The sequence below is a fragment of the Myxocyprinus asiaticus genome, chromosome 43, assembly GCF_019703515.2.
Source record: "Myxocyprinus asiaticus isolate MX2 ecotype Aquarium Trade chromosome 43, UBuf_Myxa_2, whole genome shotgun sequence".
NCBI classification, from domain to species: Eukaryota; Metazoa; Chordata; class Actinopteri; order Cypriniformes; family Catostomidae; genus Myxocyprinus; species Myxocyprinus asiaticus.
The window spans coordinates 6,563,604-6,583,822 of NC_059386.1; the positions used below are offsets into that span (position 1 = coordinate 6,563,604).

Here is a 20,219-nt window from a genome sequence, read left to right on the forward strand (position 1 = left end):
AGAAAGGTAGGCTACTCCACAAAAAAAAAAAAAAAATTATTTAGCTCGAAATGTTGAGTTTGTGCTTAGATTACACTTCAACTGCATCTGGGAGATACAGCACGTCGGTTTTGTTTGCACTTTCTTTGTCTTGAATGAAATTTTTGCACTTTATTATCATTCAGTAACACACTGACAAAGAGACTGATGTACAGTTTGTCTTCATGAAATCAGACACCCTCTCCTCAAAATCCCCAAACCACAATGAAAGAATGAATGAATGTACGCTGCAACAACAACTGTGTTTACTTGATAATGAAAGTAACACCCAGGAACGGATTATGATCATGCGAGGACCCTGGGCACCAGCTTCCTGGTGGACCCCCTCCTTCAACATAAGCATCAGCATTGGATGGAATTTTAGGCGAATCTAGAAATTCTATGACCGCTGTGCTTTTGTGTTGCATTTACCGGAGTTATTTATTGCATCATGTAAAACTTCAACTGTCTCATCGAGCCGCACTGCCGACAGCACATTTAGAGCAGCTCCTGAAGAGCGCCTGAAGATTAACCACGTCTGAAGTGCTCCAAATTGTGTGCCACCTGCTGATGTTCATGCCAAACTTGAGCAGAAATATAAGCAAGGATTTTGATAGGGACTGGTTTATCTTTAATTTAATGTTAGCATAATGACAAATGTTCTTGTTCATGGGTTCATACAGTGCACAGAATATTAAAGACACGCAGTGACACAGAGGAGGATACTCCTGCTTACTCTATTTCTGTGGAGATGACAGAATGAAGAAACATGTTATTACACAGAATCCCAATGGTCTTCCTCATGAAAAATAAAGACTGGTGGTTTTAATCAGAGAGCCTTAAAATAATGTGTGAAAGTGAAGAATATATAACACAGATATTACCAATTCATATAATATTTGGCTGGGTTCCAAAAACAACTGTGTAAATGTAGGCTCATAGTTGAAAAGGTATACACAAAATAAGAAGACTGTATACAATAAAAATACACTGTACCCCCCATGTAATAAGTGGAAATAAATATGAAGTGTTGTGTTGACAGTCAGCTGTCGGTTGATAGTCAGTTGCCAGTGTGTTATTAAGAGAAGTATAAAGAGAAGTATAAAATGTGAGTCCAGTCCAGCCCAGTCCACGTGATCAAAACAGTCTTGTAATGTAGAATCTGATTGGTCTGACCAGCATTGGATCGTTCTGAGAGTGGGTGCTTCCTGTTTCAGTTTCTGCCTGTAAGTGGGCAGAATGGAAGAGTGATCCGATTTGCCAAATGGTGGACAGGGGAGGGATTTGTAGCCATCGCGGAAGGGAGAGTAACAATGGTCCAAAACCCGGTCCCCACGTGTGTTGAAACTGATGTGTTGGTAGTATTTCGGTGCTATTGACTTGAAGTTGGCTTTGTTAAAGTCCCTGGTCACAATGAACGTAGCCACAGGGTGCATGGTTTCCTGTTCACTTATACTCCCATACAGTTCCTTGAGTGCCCAGTCTGTGTCGGCTTGTGGGGGGATGTACACAGCTGTAATAATGACTGCTGTGAATTCCCTCGGTAGCCAGAATGGCTGACACAGAAGTATGATAAATTCCAGATCAGGAGAGCAGAAAGACTTGATAGAATGTAGGTTCCTCTGATCACACCAGGATTTGTTGATCATAACACATACACCACCACATCTGCTTTTACCTGAGAGGTCTTTCACTCTGTCAGCTCGGTGCACTGAGAAACCCACGGGTCTGGAATCGCCGCAGACATCAAAGTTTCTGTTAATGCAGATAATACAGCAGTCCCTCGTCTCTCGTTGGAAAGAGATCCGCACTCAGAGCACACTATATATTTTACTCTGTGCAAGGGATATATAGCTGATAAATAATAAATTACACTTAAACTTTAGCAAATGTCCACTACTCGTTTTTCTTATGCTGAACATTTAAGGGAGGCTTTTTAGGGGACTTTTATTTAAAATTGTGGGCACAGGGAGAGATAATATGGCTGTCACACATTCAAGCACTTTTTGTATATTTATATCAATTTGACATTTATATAAATAAGGCCCCAAGTAGCCAGAGGCCCCAGGGCACTGGCCCCATTAACCCAGTCCATAATCCATCCTTGATAACACCCACATTTCACACAAAGCATCATGGGATGTAGGAAAAAGGTGGATATTGGGCTTTCAAGTTCTCCAATTCATTTTGTTACTGGTGCTCCATCTCAGTTTAAATAGTCTTTTATGCAGTCACATCTCATTCAAAAATATACATGCATAACGCATAAAACTATTATGAAATATGCAAAATTTGAAGTGAAGAGCGATGGCAAGAGGGGATTAAGCACATACTGACCTGACTGAGTGGTGAATCGGAGGACAATACTGAAACAACCCAGCGTTATGAGGAATGAACGGCTGGCCATACGACAACACTCGGTCTCCCTTGTGATGGAGAATTTAAAAACACAAACCCCATCACCTACAAAAGCAAATACACAAGACATACTGAATGGCATTGAAATATTATAATTCAGTGCTTCTCAAAGTTACCACCACTGAAAGGGTCCATCTAAAGTGGCATATACTGTATACACTATGAAAAGGTGCATTTACACAGACTGCATAGAGGCAGTAAAATGCATATACACAGAAATTTAATTTACAAAAATAATGAAATGAAATGAATGGTTTAAATATGAAATTATGAATATAGAAACAATAAATGATGAATGACAATTTGAAATTATAAATAGAAATATGAAATAGAATTATAAAATATAGCCACAAGCAGCAATCATTGGGGTCCAAGCAGTTTGGGAATGACCAAGAATTATACATTTTAACAAACAGATCCTGCTGATGCTGTGGATCCAGTTGTATTGGATGGAAATTTCAACATTCTTTATTTATTGTCCCCCCCTAGCATTATAAATTGACCAAATTTGGTATGTGTCACCAGAGTGTCCTGATGTCACTGTGTACCAAATTCTGTGAAGTTTGGACAATATATTCACAAGATACAGGCCAATTAATCATTATGGGCCATATATATATATATATATATATATATATATATATGCCTATATTTTCCAAACGACTTAATGAATTAAAATACTTTAAACGTATTTTTGGTCAGAACAGTCTCTAGATGATACATATATATATATACACTCTGTCATGACAACACAAAAGTTTAAGGCTGTACTGATGCTGTATTTAATTGTCAAAGAACCAAAGCAGCATCAGGGCCACTTTTGATACTAGAGGCTGAAGTGGGCCAGATCCAGCATATTTTACTATAGCTAAAAGTTAATGCTGAATTGGATCATTACACATGGAGCTGGCACAGAGCAGCCTTAATTCGGCTGTGTAAATATTCCTTTCTATATATTCTACATTCTTTCTTTTGCTATGCAAGATGGGAAAAAGGTGTTGACCAATCACAGGCTCTACCACAAATTTATTTTGTATTTTAATTTATTAGAGTTTTAAGATCAAAATCCACAATATATTTAGTATTAGGCTAATGTGTGTTTTAGTACTGGATAGGATCCTTCCACAGATATGCAGAACCAGTTAATGTAATGATAAAGGCTTAACTGTAATGTCCAGCATTCATGTGTATGTGCACTCATGCAAGAACAGCACTCGTGACTCGCAACAGCGGCTGTGTGTGAACGGTCAAAACCCTTACATAAATAGACAGTTCACTGCAAATTTGCCGCAAATTCGCCACTGAACATTTTCACATGCAAATTAGCTTTGTGGCAAACTTTAAATTGTCTATTGTTGTCAAAGGTTTGCTGTAGGTTCACCACTACCGGTAAAGAGCTGCAAATTTCTGGCAAACATTTGCAGCAAATCACAATCTCATGTGCATGTGAAAATAATGAGTTCTGCTAGTTTGGCAGAACTCTATAGTTTGCCAGAACCTCACATATACATTTAAACTTTTATTTTTAAGTTTTTTGAATTCCGATGTTTCATCAAAGGATGACCTAATACGTATACACGGAAGTGTGGGCTGAGCCCCGAATAACCACTGACCCTTGAATCGTCCCTGATTGAGATAAATCAAAATATGAAATTAATCTAGCACTTGCATAATCCTTAAGATTGCACTCTAAGAGATATTTGCTCAGTGTTGAACACTGGAACATTGTTGTGACAAGGTGGTATTTGTTTTCTGGATGGTTCGATAACACTTTACATTTTATTTGTTAACATTAGTTTATGTAGTAGTTAATATGAACTAACAATGAACAATATGTTTACAGTAATTATTAATCTTGGTTAATGTTAAATTCTATATACACTAATACATTTTTTACATTAAAAGATGTACACAGATGAGTCAAAACATTATGACCACCTGCCTAATATTCTGTTGTTCCTCCGCGTGCCGCCAAAACAGTGCCGATCCACCGAGGCATGGACTCTACAAGACCCCTGAAGGTGTCCTGTGGTATCTGGCACCAAGACATTAGCAGCAGCTCCTTCAAGTTGTGAGGTGGAGCTGCCATGGATCGGACTTGTTGGTCCAGCACATCCCACAGATACTCAATCGGATTCACATGGTGAATTTGGAGGCCAGGGCAACACCTTGAACTCTTCATCATGTTCCTCAAATCATTCCCGAACATTGTGTGCAGTGTGGCAGGGCGCATTATCCTGCTTAAAGAGGCCACTGCCATCAGGGAATACCATTGCCATGAAGGGGTGCACCTGGCCTGCAACCATGTTTAGGTAGGTGGCACGTGTCAACTTGATGTCCACATGAATGGCCAGACCCAGGGTTTGCCAGCAGAACATTGCCCAGAGCATCACACTCCCTCCACTGGCTTGTCGTCTTCCCACAGTGCATCCTGGTTCCATCACTTCTCCAGGTAAACGGTGCACACATACACACCCTTCCACGTTGTGTAAAAGAAAACGGGACTCATCGGTCCAGGCAACCTTCTTCCACTGCTCCAAGGTCCAGTTCCGACCATCGCCTGCCCATTGTAGGCGCTTTCAGTGGTGGACAGGGGTCATCATGGGAACTCTGACCAGTCTGCGTCTACGCAGCCCTAAATGCAGCAGGGTGCGATGCACTGTGTATTGTGACACATTCCTCCCGTAACCATCATTAAAATTTCTGTGACTTGTCCTACAGTAGACCTTCTGTTGGTTTGGACCAGACGGGATAGCCTTCATTGCCCTCGCGCATCGATGATCCTTGGGATTATGGTTTGTCCCTTCTCAGACCACTGTCGGTAGGAACTCACCACTGCTGACCAGGAGCACCCCACAAGCCTTGCCGTTTCAGAGATGCTCTGACCCAGTCGTCTGGCCATAACAATTTTGCCATTGTCAATGACGTTCAGGTCTTTACTCCTACCCATTTCTCCTGCATTCAACACGCTGACTAAAAGAATTGGTTGTTTGCTTACCATCTAATCTACCCAGACCTTGACATTTGGCCTTGTTTGGAGATGATAAACATAATTCGCTTCACCTGTGAGTGGTCATAATGATTTGGCTTATCAGTGTATATGTTAACATTAGTTAATGCATTATGAACTAACATGAATGAACGATTTCTTGGGTCATTCCTACAATTCGTTGGCATTACTGCTTTGAAACTTTTGAAAATAAATAAATAAATACTTTTATAAGGATCTCTATGTTATTAAAGGGACATGGTCAAGATTTTATCATTATTTTAAGTTGTACCGGTCAAGTTAACTGACTTGAACAATTCAGATGGGCACTTATTTTTGTCCAAGATGTTTGACGCACAGCTCTGGGGACATGAGGAAATGACACTAGTGCAATAAATTTAAAATGATTTAAATTATTATATATGTGACTTTTAGGACCCCAGCAGGGTGTATTTAACATTATAAATAAAATAAATATATATGTTTTTTCGTCTTTATTTTTTTTACCAAGCCAATTAAAATTGTAATGCGGTGAAATTAAACATTATAAATACCACAACTTGTTCTGTGGACTTAAATGTCACCAAATTGTAGAAATGACCCACTTATGATTTCACCATCACGCACTATCATTATGACTTATTATATCGGATAGCAATGAACATTTTTCATTGATTTGATCAAATGTGTTAGTTAGATCCAATGCTCTTATATAATGTCTTTCATATTTCTCTGTGATTGAAGCTGAAAAGATTTGCACTTTTTGTGACGACCACTATACCAGGTACAGCTTGCATATTTTGTAATGAAACTATATCATTAGCATTAATTTTGCCAATAGCTTGGCAGCCGAACAGTTTCTTGCTATGTGAGGTAAAACATTACTGCAAAGTGGTGCAGCTATCTGATTTTGGGCACCAGGAGGCAGAAAGTGCTGGCGGCCAAGGCCAGTGTACCATGTCAAAGAAAACAGTGTCCGGCGTAGGCGATGCTAAAACTCAAGAGCAGAACCACATCACCGCTCATGGAGCCTGCACAGCAATGCAGTAAATTCAAGCGAACTGTCAGTGCGGCCAGACCACACAATGAGAGCTAAGTAAATGTGTGGCACACCTGAATAAAGAGTCTCCATAAACATGACACTGCCATACAAAGAGCTATGGAAGAAATTGTTTGGTTGGACAAAGCAATTACAGTGAAAACTGTTGCATGCGGTTAACTGTAATTTGGAAAGCATTTTCACTTCCTTGTCGTCAAAATGTTCAGACAAGAGCAGATAATGAAAAGTTAACATTGCATGATCCTGTTTTCATTATTACTACTGCATTTGCAGTGATAATCTAGAGGTTGATCTCAAAGCACAAAACATATATAATACAAGCATGTGCATTCTGGTCTGATCATTTATTGTACAATTGTCATAGAGAAAAATATCTAAAGTTATTTTATAATATATGAAAAAGGCAAATAAAAAAAAAAAGAACTGAAATGACAAAGGTACAGGGAGCCACACGAAAAATCACAAACGAGATCTCAATTGTTTCTCCTAGACAGCAATGAGATTAAACTGAGGTCAAATGCAGAATTTTGAATAAATATCCTGCTTCTAAGAGTTTCCTCCCATATGTCTCCTCTGGAGTTTCATAAGAGATCTCAACTATGTCTCAAACTGTGCCCAGATTTGCCAAGATACCAAAGTCTGACATCAAAAGTTGGATATTTCAACATAACCTCAATTATTATTCATTAAATTCTCCCAAAACCAAATTATCTGACCTATGCAATAAAAATGATTTTATAGCCCTATAATCTTACTGTACATCAACAATAGTCTCATTTGTGTTTATTTTTCCAAAGGAATTTTAGCAGAATCATCTGAGACGAAGTTGATTCTTAAAACAAAACTGAGCATTTGAAAACATCTGAGCAATATTTGTATTTTATTTTTTATTATTTATGTCATGATACATTAATGGTCTACAATTTATGCATGACACATAAAGATCAGGACACATATAAGAACATGTAAAAGCAATATAGACAAACTTCTTGAGTTTCAACATGTAAAGTTACGTGTTAGTTACCATCATTAATGGTGAAAGAGATGTCCTCCAACTCTCTGTGGACTTTAAGTGTAAGTTCCTGATGTTGATTCTGTGTTGAAATCAGATCCTGGTTTATATCATTCTCATTCAGAAATATCAGCGTGACGGAGAAGCTGGTCTGATTGTCACCCATGATTGAATCAAGCTGTCATTGTAGGGTGGTGGAGCTCTCAATCCTTCTCGTATTAATCTTTTGACAGAGGTTGTGAACAAGTTCGAATGAGAGGAGGGTCTTTAACAGACTTGACACAAAGAGGGTGGAGTTAAACTGAAAGAATGTTTCAGATTTCACTATAACTTTTAATGGTATTAAAGCCCTACACAGATATAACATCGGGTGAAAACTGCATACTATAGGGGAGATGGGGGTAAAACGAGCCACAGGGTAAGATGAGAGCAGGGGTGGTTTCTAGACAACCATATACAAAAGGTTTGTGACAGCATTTTCAGGAAGATTTCAGAGACATTTGCACATTTGCCATTCTGTTATTCTTTCCTTTCATTCTACCATTTTCTCCTTTGCGATTAAATTCCATTTGTGGAAATTATGATGATGTAAAGAATAATCAAGTAGGTGAATTTTCAGGTACATTACAGTTTAATTTGTTACTCTCCAAAACTATGATGTAATAGCTAAACAAAAATGAGCTAAACATTAATTTAGCCAAATCTTCCTCCAAAATGGTGGGTGTGGGGTAAAGGCCTTTTCACACCAAACGCGACGCGATTATGAGGGGCGAATTGTTGGCGAATGGCCCTTTCCCATAGAAAGCGAAGCGAATGTTAGCTGTTAGCACATTCACGCCTTTACAATAGGTGGCGCTAATCGACAAGCAATTTTACGGTACGGTAGTTGGCTCAATGCACCTTTGAGCTGGTCCGCCCTCCACCCATCACCAGGTCAGAAGAAATAACCACTAGACAAGTTTGCAAAACATACAAGAAAAGCAAACTATTCTGTAGCGAGCAGATCGGAAAAATAAAACGCATCTCTCTACCAGCTGAAGCAGCGATGACGAGTGTGTTGTTGATTTGCTCAACGAGAACGAAAACTTTCGAGACACTTCACAAACTATTTCAGATTCACCTTCAAGAGTGCAAGCAATAAAACAGATCTCACCCAACAAAACCCATCTTCAGTCTGAAATATTATTAGACATTTAATGCTGCTATTGACAGACGAGGCTGTTAACGACTAATAATAATATTGCACAGCAATAACGATTTTTGTTTTGGTATTCAAAAGCACACAGAGTGCACTGCAATTCACAGCAATAGTATTAATATTATTAATATTTGTCGACAAAAAATGATCCGTAAATTTGTTTATTCAAAAAGCGATACAAAGGCAAAGATGTATATTAAGAGATGTAAGAGAACTCATGTAAGATTAAATGCAAAAGCAAAACAATGCAGCATTATGGAATAAATTATGAAGACTATCCACATAAGATCAGGTCATTTTTAAAGGGGATGCAAGGCAGTGATGCAGCAATACCATTTACATGTTAAGAGAACCCATATGAGAATTTTTTTTCTGATTTAAGGCATTTGATGCAAATATATTCACATCCTCACTGCTGGTTCAGGATTTCTTCCTCGTGTTACTTCAGCGTTTAATGTCAGTGGTGAACAGCTTTATGTGTTTTAGCACCATCAGTTGCTGTGGTTCTGGTAAATGCAATGGCTTCTGACATGTGATCTAAAGCTTATATATTATTGGTCAAGGCATTTATTCGCCGGGCGAAGAAAGAAAAATCGACATCCACCAACAGCTCCAATGTCGATACCTTTTTTGATAACCCTGCATTCTGTCTTATCAAAGCACCACTTTGAGCATCTGGAATGTGGATGAGACAGGTGTCAAAAAAGTACAGGCTCTGGAAAGGTTTTTGGCAACCAAAGGCAGCAGACAGGTGGGTGCCATGACCTCAGGGGAAAGGGGCAGACTGGTGACCATGACCTTGGCTGTTAATGTTATATGGAACATAATTCCACCTCATTTTATCTTACCACAAAGAAGTTATATCATTACTTCATCCTTGATGGACCATCAGGCTTCACTGACACAGCTAAAGGATGTGGCTGGATGCAGGAGGAAGATTTTTTTAGTGTTCCTGCAACATTTGGTGTGACACAAAAACCATCACCAGAATGTAAAGTCCTGCTACTGCTAGACAACCACTCCTCACATGTGCAATCAATGCAATTGACTTCTACAAACAGAATGGAGTAGTCATGCTAACATTCTTCCCTCACTATTTCCACAATATTCATTCATTTGACAGAAGCATGTATAGGCTTTTTAAGTGGTAGGTCAATGGAGCCATGTGGATAGGTGGGAAAATGCTACAATTTATAACCTCCCAATAACTGTGTCATGAGCTCTGCCACTTGCTGGCAAACCCCAAAAAATCTTCCGGTTGCCAGTGCACATCTGCCCCTACAATAACAGTATTTTTTGTTGATGCCAACTTTGCTCCCTGCTCTGTCACTGACAGGCCAGAGCCCCAGCCTTCAGCTGCCATCTCTTCACCTGGCTCTTCCTGTGCTTTGACCACTTTGCCTCCACCACTGACATGTTCCCCACTTGGTCCTTTGCCTCCGCCTCAGGCTATTTCCCCACTTGGGCCTTTGCCTCCACCACTGGCTATATCCTCACTCAGATCACTGTCTCCTCCACTGGCTTGTTATTCCCAACCACTTCAGCCCAGAGGATGTTCAGTCTTTTTCCAAGGCAGGGTTTAGGAAGGACGGAAAGAAAACCAAGAATCGTTAAGCCACTGCCTGCCCTACGAGTCACCCCTGTCAAATGAGCCCTGGAGGAAGAATACAACCTTTACGTGTTCAAGCTCTGGGAATTCCCATGTGTAGTTGATGCACTGTAATCAGTTTGTATGCCAAGAGTTGCCTCTGGTTAAGTTAATAAACGGACAGTTTCCATTACTAAAAGGGTGATTACTGACATGCTTTCATGAAAGTATACATTAAAAACTTTAAAAAAGTTATGAAAATAACCATAAAGTCACAATAACATTACAGTGCTGGTTGAATGCTGATAAAGATCAGGTTCATCAAATCTAAATCAATCAAGCCAGACAAAGTTTGAAATAACTGCTGTTGTCAGGTCAGTAATATAACACATCCACAATCCTTATATCAAAATGCAGAAACAATATATTTTCTATCATGTGATTTATTTCTTTGAAGTAAGTCACACAACAGATGCGTCAGGCAGACAACACACCATTGTCAACCACACACCAGATCAAAACCATTGTTTTCTATGAATGTACACACCCCAGCTTTCGCCACTCTGGCAGTGCTCAGTAATGACTTAGGAGGCTGCACAAAATTCTGCCGCAGCCCTGACATAATTTTAAAAAAAATATTACATTCAAATGTGACCCAAATCGTTATGAAGGGACATACCGCCTTTGGCCTAGGCTAGACAATACATTGTGTATAGGTCATTTTTTCATTAACAAGTTTATCTTTTTGTGGTTTGAAAGCTTGAATAAAGTCTAGGCTACATATTGAGAAATTACATAATAAACATTGCCCTTTTTAATCTTTCAGTTTGCACAGCTGCATAATTCTTTTTTCATACACCAACATACAAACTCATTGACATCCAAAATGATCATACAGGAACTCAACATGCTGCTACCAAATGTTCCGTACCTTGACATCGACCCCATTCTAACCAGTTACTGACAAGCACCATCTCCTATTAGACATCTTTGCATCAACACAAATGTCGTTTCCTGTAGTGCTACTGAGACATTGGTACTGGTGCAATGGAAACCATGAAGGAATTGCATTCACATAAACAATAATAAGCACATTCGGAGGTGGTATTTCTCCTCTAAGATAACATTTTTACTCATCTGATGGTTAGGTTTAGGGTTGGGGTTTGGGTTAATAAATATGCATTCCTGTTGACTGTATTTCATCATTTACAACTAAAAACACAACTAAAAAAACAGCTTTTGGTGCCACTCTGGACATTTCACCTGGAAACTGGAGCTTACACATTCCCATACAGTCAACAATACTGCCAGCTTCAGCCACTGGTGACAGTGGTTTGAATTTCGGTAAGCACAGACCGAGTTTAGCGGAAAAACATTTGACTTACTGTTGCCGAATTCACAGTGAAATCAGTCTTTGACATCACTTTGTTCTTCCTTGAAGAAGTGCAAAAAATGTTGTGTGTAACTTTTGTTTGCAGGGTCATTGGATTCACTGTTTTGGACTGCCACCTCTATTCACCGCACCAACATGTTCTGTACATGATACCTGTACCTTGCCGTACCCATGATGGGACGCGGGATGCAGGACACGCTTCTTGCCAAGGGTTCGACCCGCATAACACTTTTGCACGTTTGGATTTACTAAGGGTTTCTAACCTAACCCTAACTCTTATAGTTAAAAATGTGACTTGATGACTTTCGTTTACATTAATATAAGCTCCTAGACACATATTTAGTATATGTATGATGGCATTGTTACTTAAGTAATAACATTTCAATAATCACAAATAGGGGAAAATGGGGTAAGATGAGCTAATTTTTTACATATGTTGTCTCCTATAGAAGGAAAACTTTAGACAGAATTTAAATGAATAGAGCTACCTTTATTTTAAGTGTCTGATATCACTTGATATTATAAAGTATTCTGTGACAGACAGCCACAAACATATGGGCTTTAAAAAAAAATTATCAGTTGGCTCAACTTGCCTTAGGTTAGGGGTACGTTGATCCTGGTCAGTGGGTAAGATGAGCCATCTGAAGGTAAGTTGATCAATGTATTTTTTCCAGTGAAACTAATTTTGAAATAATTAATTCATTATTAATTTAATTAATTATAATACCCTTCTAAAGGACACACCCAGTTCTGAGTCTCCGCTCCAGGAGGCAATAACAGGAATACTACAGGTTCTGAGTCTCTGGCCGGAAAGCAAGAAAGAAACAGATCAACCAAGTTCTGTGTCTCCCATCAAGAGAGACACTAAAAGAATAACACTCCAAGTTCTGTGTCTCTGCTCCAGTGAGACAATAACAGACATAACCAACAACAAGGTGAAGCTTTTGTGAGCAAACCTTCTTTTCAAGTTTCCAGCATCTGCGTGTTCCAGATAAAGTAACTTCTACACCAAAATCAGGGCTTAATTTGCATGTTCGAGATTGCAAAGACCCTCTCTGTGCTCCAGGAGATCAGCATTCTTCAGCGCTTTGTGTTCAAGGCTGTTGAAACAGAATCCAGCTCCTTTTCTCACTGCAACATACCCCAGCACGACCAGTGGAAGATGTCGCCATCACCGAGCTCCTCACTCGATCAAGCAGAATGTAAATAACACTATCCAAACTTCTTTCGAGAGACCTTGGCATTGCCGTATATTACCAGTTTATGATTATCTAATGTTCTTTAAATTAAACAATGTTGTTGATTCTATATATAGCAAATAATCTTTGAGTTATTTGTTTTACTAGAAATAAGGTCTTCTCCTAATTAGTTAACAAAGAAACAGCTGTTTATCTTTCCATAAGATAATAGTCATACTCTGCCAGAGCAACATCCAAACACTTGCATCTTTCCATCCTATGCACTTTATTCTCTTCTCAATTCATATAATTCTTTAGCATATTAGTACCATTTTGTAGTTATTGTTGTTTATCTTTTTGTAAATATAATTCATTTTATTACAACTGTGTCTGCCTTGTGTTGATAAAACAGTAGGAGGCTCTAAAGGTTAGGCATAATTTCACGAAATCCTTCCAATTTTCCGATGACCAACTCACTCTAGTTTACATATTTTGAACATACTGAATGGTCCATTTGGATCATTCTTATTGTTAGGGTAAAATTCCTCAGCTGGTGCCCCGAGGAAAATGGAGGGAGGGGCTAGCTGACATTCATATATACACTTACACCTTAAGTGATGTGTGATCAAAAATCAACACATATTTATTGGTATCACTGCATCTGCGTTAAATAAGTCTCTGAAGCAAATGGTAGAGGAAGCTGAGAAAGGGAGCTTCTGGCTATGTTTAAGAATGAAAGATCAAAAAGTGGGGTGTACAGAAATGAGAAAGGTAGTAGGGAGAAAGTACGGATAGGGAAAAAAGAAAAGCTCACAAGCACACTGCTGAATTGTTCGGAGTGGTTACTTAATCGCCAACACGAACGGAATACTTTAAACACGGAAAATAAAGATTATGCTGGTTGCAGTGGATATTTATCTACAATCAATGAAAACCAAACCTGCAAATGTGTCCTATCATTTGCCAGTGATAAAGAAGGTCTTTAAATCTAATCTTTGATTGAGGACTCTGGTTAAAAAAATAAGGCTGGGCATAGAAATGCATCTATTCTTCGACCACAAACTCTTCAGATATCTTTATTAAGTTCTGTTCTCTGGTTTTTGTGCAGCTGTGTTGTGTTCTGTTGTCACTATCACTGTGGCGGACCTTTTTTAGATAAACAAAAGTTTTCGATTGAACACCCCATGTCGCGAGGCGGCTGCATCAACTGTTCTGCTCTCGTGCCCTATCATGAACACGCACAGAAGATCAAGGGTTGGTCAGCAGTTTCACTAAATAATACATTAGATTTAGTTTTTTGCTCACCAAAACTTATCCTATGCTTTCATATCAATCATCAGGGCTGCGAGAGGAGAGGGAGAGACACTGTGCTGCTATTTTCTCACTGATTTGTCTGAATAACTCGCTGCTGCACGGTGCTGCCTGCTCTGTCTTGTCTGTCTGTGCACTGTCAGTGTCCTCTTTGCTCCGCGATGTTATCACTGCGTGAGAAAAGGGGCATGTGGTGTGAGAGCATGAGAACAGTGTCAATTGCGTGACTCATGCTCAATGCGTGAGAGTTGGCAGCCCTGACAATCATGAGTCTCATGGAATAATGTCTTAGACTTCTGAATTATAATTTTGTATTCTTTTGAAGCTTGAAGAGGTAGTCACCATAAACTGCCATTGTATGACATCATTGAGCACACCATATTTGTACAATTTCTCCCTTTGTGTTAAGAAAAAGTCATATAGGGTTATAACAACACAAGGGTGAGTAAACTTAATTTAAATTTCTGGGTGAACTAATCCTTTAAGTGTCACCTCAGTTAGCACTTAAGAATCAGGCTTAAACTTTACTGAAAGTTTCTTTTAGCATCTTTATAAAAAGCTCCTATTCTTACACAAGTCTTACTTTTTGCTAAAAAAAATTTGACACTTAAGTCAAAGCTTAAGACTAGTCTTAAGATGTGCTCACACCCTCAAGGAATCTGGCCTCTGAACAGAAGCTTCCAGTACAGTACACACAGAAATACAACAGCTAGACACAAAAGATAAGATTAATAGTATATGTACAAAGGAAATTGTCTTCAAAACGTTTGGTAGAGGTTAGGGTTGCCACCCATCCCATAAAATACAGATTGTCCCATTTTTTAAAGATGAAATCATGCGTTCCATATCAAATCAGTATGGGACATGATTTGTCCAGTATTTCAGCTGGTCAAATGGCATTATGGTAAAATTGTTTCAGATCTCTAATTTAAGATTGATATAAGTTGGAAATTTTGCCTACTGTGGGTAAGGGACTGTCTGAAATGTCCACACATTGTGCTAAAACTTGCTAATACTGTGGAGGGTGTGATAAGGGACCATCTGAAAAGTCCACACATTGTACTAATACTGTGGATTTTTGTTCTGTATAAATGTTCAATAAGATGTACAAAATAACAGATCGAGTCATAAAGACAAAAAGTACAGATGATATAAATGAATAAAATAGAATAAATACAAATGATAAAAATGTACTGTATACATAAATAAGATAAAGAAAAATATATTTATATATTTTTATATATAAAAGATGTTTTTTTCTGGGGTCAGGAAAGTTCTCATTTTAGCATATAAGAAAGGATATACAAGTTTTATTATTAATAACTCAACACACTTATTGCTAAAACTGTGGAGGATGTGGTAAGGGGCTGTGATACAATGTGCTTGTCAATGCCAACACTGGGGGGCATTGACTAACACAGCCTTAGCCACCGGGCTGGTGCGTATGGTCGTGTGATTGTTATTCCATATGGAACCAAGGGCACAGAGCACACAATAACATGTCAATGGGGCTAGCACAGCCTTAGACACCTGGTTGGTGTGTTGGTCACATGATAGGTTATACGCAGCAGCAGCCATATCACCCTGTATTTCTAAACTGGTTGCCCACTGAAGCTAAGCAGGGTTGAGCCTGGTCAGTAACTGGATTGGAGACCTCCTTGGGAAAACTAAGGTTGCTGCTGGAAAAGGTATTAGGGAGGCCAGCAGGGGGTGCTCACACTGCGGTCTGTGTGGGTCCTAATGCCCCAGTATAGTGAAGGGGACATATATTGTAAAAAGGCACCGTCCTCCAAATGAGACGTTAAACTGAGGTCCTGACTAATTAAAATGAAAAATCCCAAGGCAATCTCGTAAAGAGTAGGGGTGTAACCCTGGTGTCCTGGCCAAATTTCCCCCATGGGCCCTTATTAGTCATGGCCTCCTAATAATCTCCATCCATAAATTGGCTATATCACTCTACTCTCTCCTCTCTACTAATAGCTGATGTGTGGTGAGTGTACTGGCACACTATGGCTGCCGTCGCATCATCCAGGTGGATGCTGCACACTGGTGGTGGTTGAGGAGAGTCCCCTATTCACAATGTAAAGCACTTTGAGTGTAGTGTCAGAAAAGCACTATATAAATGTAACTGTGGCAGGGAGGAGGGCGGGGCTGGGTCGAGATGCTGCACACCTGGCCCCTAATCAGGCTAATCAAGCCCTCGAGAGGGATAAAGGTGACCGGAGGCAGCAGTTCGAGAGAGAGAGAGAGTTACAGGCAGCTGCCCTGCATGTGTTTATGTTTGTGTCTTTTTGTTTTATTAAAAGATTATTTATATTGTCAAGCCGGTTCTCGCCTCCTCCTTTCCATTGAACTTTGGTACAGTAACGTTCATTCATTCATTCATTCATATGCTGTTATGGTATATGGGTATGGTATAGTATGTGCAGCCTTTTACAAAAATCGAGAGTTCTGGCAAACTTGCAACAAACAAAAATATTTGTGGTGAACTTCAAGCTCATTTGCATGTGAAAATAATGAGTGGGATGTTTGCAGCAAGTTTGTCAGAACGTTCAAGTTTTTGTAAGGGGCAGATGTCAGCATGGCAGAGACCGTGGAATGTAGGGAAGCATTTCTTTGTGGGGGAGTCATTGAACCTTGTCCGCATGTTAGGACCTGTAAAGGAGGAATGTCTTGATGAGAAGGCAAGAATTAGAGGCAATGGAAAGGATCAGGGGTCCAGCTACAGGGGGTGGCAGGGAGACGTCCCTGACCCCTGCCCCACCACAGCAAATAGCTTAGTACTTCAGGGATAATATTGTGTAATCAAATCATAGGTACACTCAATATACACCACCATGCATGATATGTAATTTTGTACATTGGCATAACTGTCAGTAAACCTAAAATATCATTTTTTGTATTACCAGCAAAAAACACTTTTGTTGTTGTTGTTGTTGTTGTTGTTGTTGTTGTTGTATAAAACATACTTACAATGTGTTTCTCCTCTTCACAGCCAGATAGAAATGATGGATGACAAAAAATATGTACAGTTGCCTAGACACAGGGGGTGGGTCAACTTATCGTACATACAGGCTCAGCCTACCCTACTCTCCCCTAATGCTAATGTAATTTACCTGTAGCAATTGATTAGCTAGCCTCTGTTTCTGTGTTAGTTGTATTAGCTAGTTTCTGACTTTTAGTTTTTTGCATTTGCACCTATAACTGGAACCCTGTGGTGACTCTTTTTCTTCTTTCGTTGTTTCTGTGCATGACACAACAGCAAAACAACAATGACTGCACTTTTATTACTCTTTGTATACTTTGTTGGTTTTATGTTATTAACATGGGTGTTGAAAAAGGCAACCTGCAAATCTGAATCATACGGTTGAAATAGCAAAGGAGAGGAGAGGCAAATCAAAATGGGAAACAGGAAGCGAGTACACAAGATCAAGATCTAGTGACCTCTACTGGCCACTGGGAAAAGTCCCATAGAAGACATTTTGATAAACAATTTAAAGGCGCACTCAGTAACTTTTGTCTTTGTGTCATCTTGGACTTACACTGATAACTAGAGACTTGGATGCAGCATCATTTAATTTATTTAATTTAATGCTGCTCAGACAATAAAGGCAGACTGGCAGTGAAGCAGCAGCACCGTGTTTAGTGTCATTCTTTTAACACTTAATATCTCCCCTCATCAGGTATGAACAAAGGCATAGATTTGGTTTGAGCATTGAGGGGGACCAAATGTGGGTCCGGTGGGGGGTTTCATTACAACACATTACACAATGCATAATAACAGTTCAAATGAATGCACAGATAAATAAATGTATACAGAAAATATGCCTTAGCATTATCTATAAAAGAAATTTAAAAAATCCTCATCCAGTAATAATAAATGACTGTGAGTGGCCCATCCTGGCCAGCGTTGAGAAAAGTAACAGGTACCACGTAACACTGCTGTCTAGTTGGGCAATACCAACTCGTACAACGGAGGGGGGACTTCAGTTTTTTGTCTCAATATGACAGACTCAAAGCCACACAATTGCAAAGTATCTCATACAAAATTATTTTCAGTGTTGATAAAACATGTGCCCCCATCTCCCCCAGTTCTACAGCAATAGGTATGAAACACACATAAATGAAATATATTCATACTTGTAAATTGTTGAAGGTATTAAGTCGGTACATGTCAGTGTTTAAGAAGTTCAAGAGTTTGTTTCAAGATCAGTGTACACACTAATCGTGCTAGTCACATTTACATGCTCTTTGCTAATGATGGAGACAACGTGGTCTAACAAGTAGTGCATTTACAGAGTGAAAACACAAATATAATGTGTCTTTTTGGGAAATAGTGTGACCAATATGGGTTATAAGTTACAAATGAGAGTTTTATAATTGTTTAATGAGCAAATTAAATGGAGTTTCATATATATCCCTGTATAAAAATGCAGATAGTGTCTAATGTGGGTCTAAAGTGAAAAATACATGAGTTAAATAGAGTGAATACGTTTATAATGCAGAGTAGAGGTCGACCGATAGTGGGTTTTGCAGATACCAATAACTAAGGTGGGAAAACAGGCCGATAGCTGATTAATCAGCCAATAGTTGTAATTTTTTAGAACATGAATGTAATGGGGTTCGGGAAAGGAGACAGGAACCGATTCAACACTCAGCAAGACTTTAATTATAACATAACATGAAACTGGAACATAACAGACGTCAACCATGAACACATACACACAGCTCCAAGTGTGTGTCTCTCTCTCGCTCTCTCTCTCCAGCACTCCCGACTCCTCCTCTTATCTCTCTCCCACTGATTGGGCCGCTCAGCACCAGGTGTGCACACTCACAGCCTAGCCATGCCCTCCTCCTCGTCACAATGAATGAAATCTTTCTACTCAATGTAAAACAGTGCTGAACTTGAGTAAGTGTCACTTTCAATGGCAATACTTTATACATTTCTCCCACACTGGTATCTTCTTTAACGTCTGTGGCATGGAGGGACGTGGTCATGTGTCTGTCTCCTGGAAACGCCATGTAGTCCTCTGCCAGCTGGACGGCCTCTTCCAGTGACGCCGGGTGGTGGCACTGGACCCACTCGGACATTCCTCGAGGAAATTGGGAGACGAACTGCTCCAGTACCACCAGATTGACAACCTCCACGGCGCCGCGGGTTCCCTCTGCCAGCAACCATTTCTGGCAGGCATCCCAGAGTTGTTGGACAAAAGCGAAAGGGCGGCTGTGCCTCCCGAAGCTCAGGGATCTAAAGAGCTGCCGACTCTGCTCGGGGCTACGACCCACCCATTGCTGGATGGCCTTCTTTAAGTGTTGGTAGTCAAGGAAGCTGGTGGTGGGAAGTTGTTGTGCCGCAAGCTGCACCTCCCCGGAGAGTAGGGGCCATAAGCGGGCCGCCCACTGGTCAGTAGTCCACTACCATACCTCCGTCATCTTCTCGAATAAATCTAAGAAGGCCTCCAGGTCATCATTCGGCCCCATCTTCATCAGGGCCGTGGGTGGGGTGGGCTCCAGGGAGGTTGCAGCACCAGCCCCCTCTCTGGCGACCTGCCGGTCCTCCGCTTGTGCCTGGAGCAGGACTTGGAAATGCTGCTCCTGCTCCAGGTGTATGTCCATGAGGGCTTGGTGTTGATTTTGCTGGATGCTGACAAGGGTCTTGAAGACTTCACACAGCGGTACGGACTCCATAATGGCGTTCTCCTCCAAAGCCGTGTTTTTGGCACCACTGTGAAAGATTTACGTCTGTGGGCAATGGAGGAGTCAGGAGACAGCGAACAGTTTGGGGGTGAGAATTTAATTCCTCCTCGCTCACATAAAACAAAAGAAACATGGCTCTCAGTGGAGAGTGTCTATAATTGTTGTATTTAATGTAAACATGTTTTTGTGTTCTATAAGATGAGAGACATTTTACAAAAATGTTTTTATAAAAACTAGGCAACTAAGTTTTGTCCCTCAGTCTGAACTCAACCCCATCACACCAACCATTTTCAGCCCATTAAAACTTTGGTTCCACCCATATGTGACATTATTAACCAGAAGTGACATAATTCAGCT

The 20,219-nt window shown here is 39.9% G+C and overlaps 1 protein-coding gene across 4 annotated transcripts in view; it reads right to left on the reverse strand.

Moving 5' to 3' along the window:
• The window catches only part of carm1l (coactivator-associated arginine methyltransferase 1, like), a 46,290-nt gene extending 38,575 nt beyond the window's left edge, over positions 1-7,715 (reverse strand). For all 4 annotated transcript variants that reach the window (XR_007895971.1, XR_007895970.1, XM_051686492.1 and 1 more), the window contains exons 1-2: positions 7,510-7,715; positions 2,356-2,481 (exon numbers count right to left, since the gene is read on the reverse strand). Coding sequence is in view for 2 of the 4 variants with exons in the window: in XM_051686492.1 (XP_051542452.1) it covers positions 2,356-2,481; positions 7,510-7,663 (280 nt within the window). In the remaining 2 variants the exon portion in view is untranslated. The remainder of the gene's footprint in view (positions 1-2,355; positions 2,482-7,509) is intronic.
• Between the last annotated feature and the right edge of the window lie 12,504 nt (positions 7,716-20,219).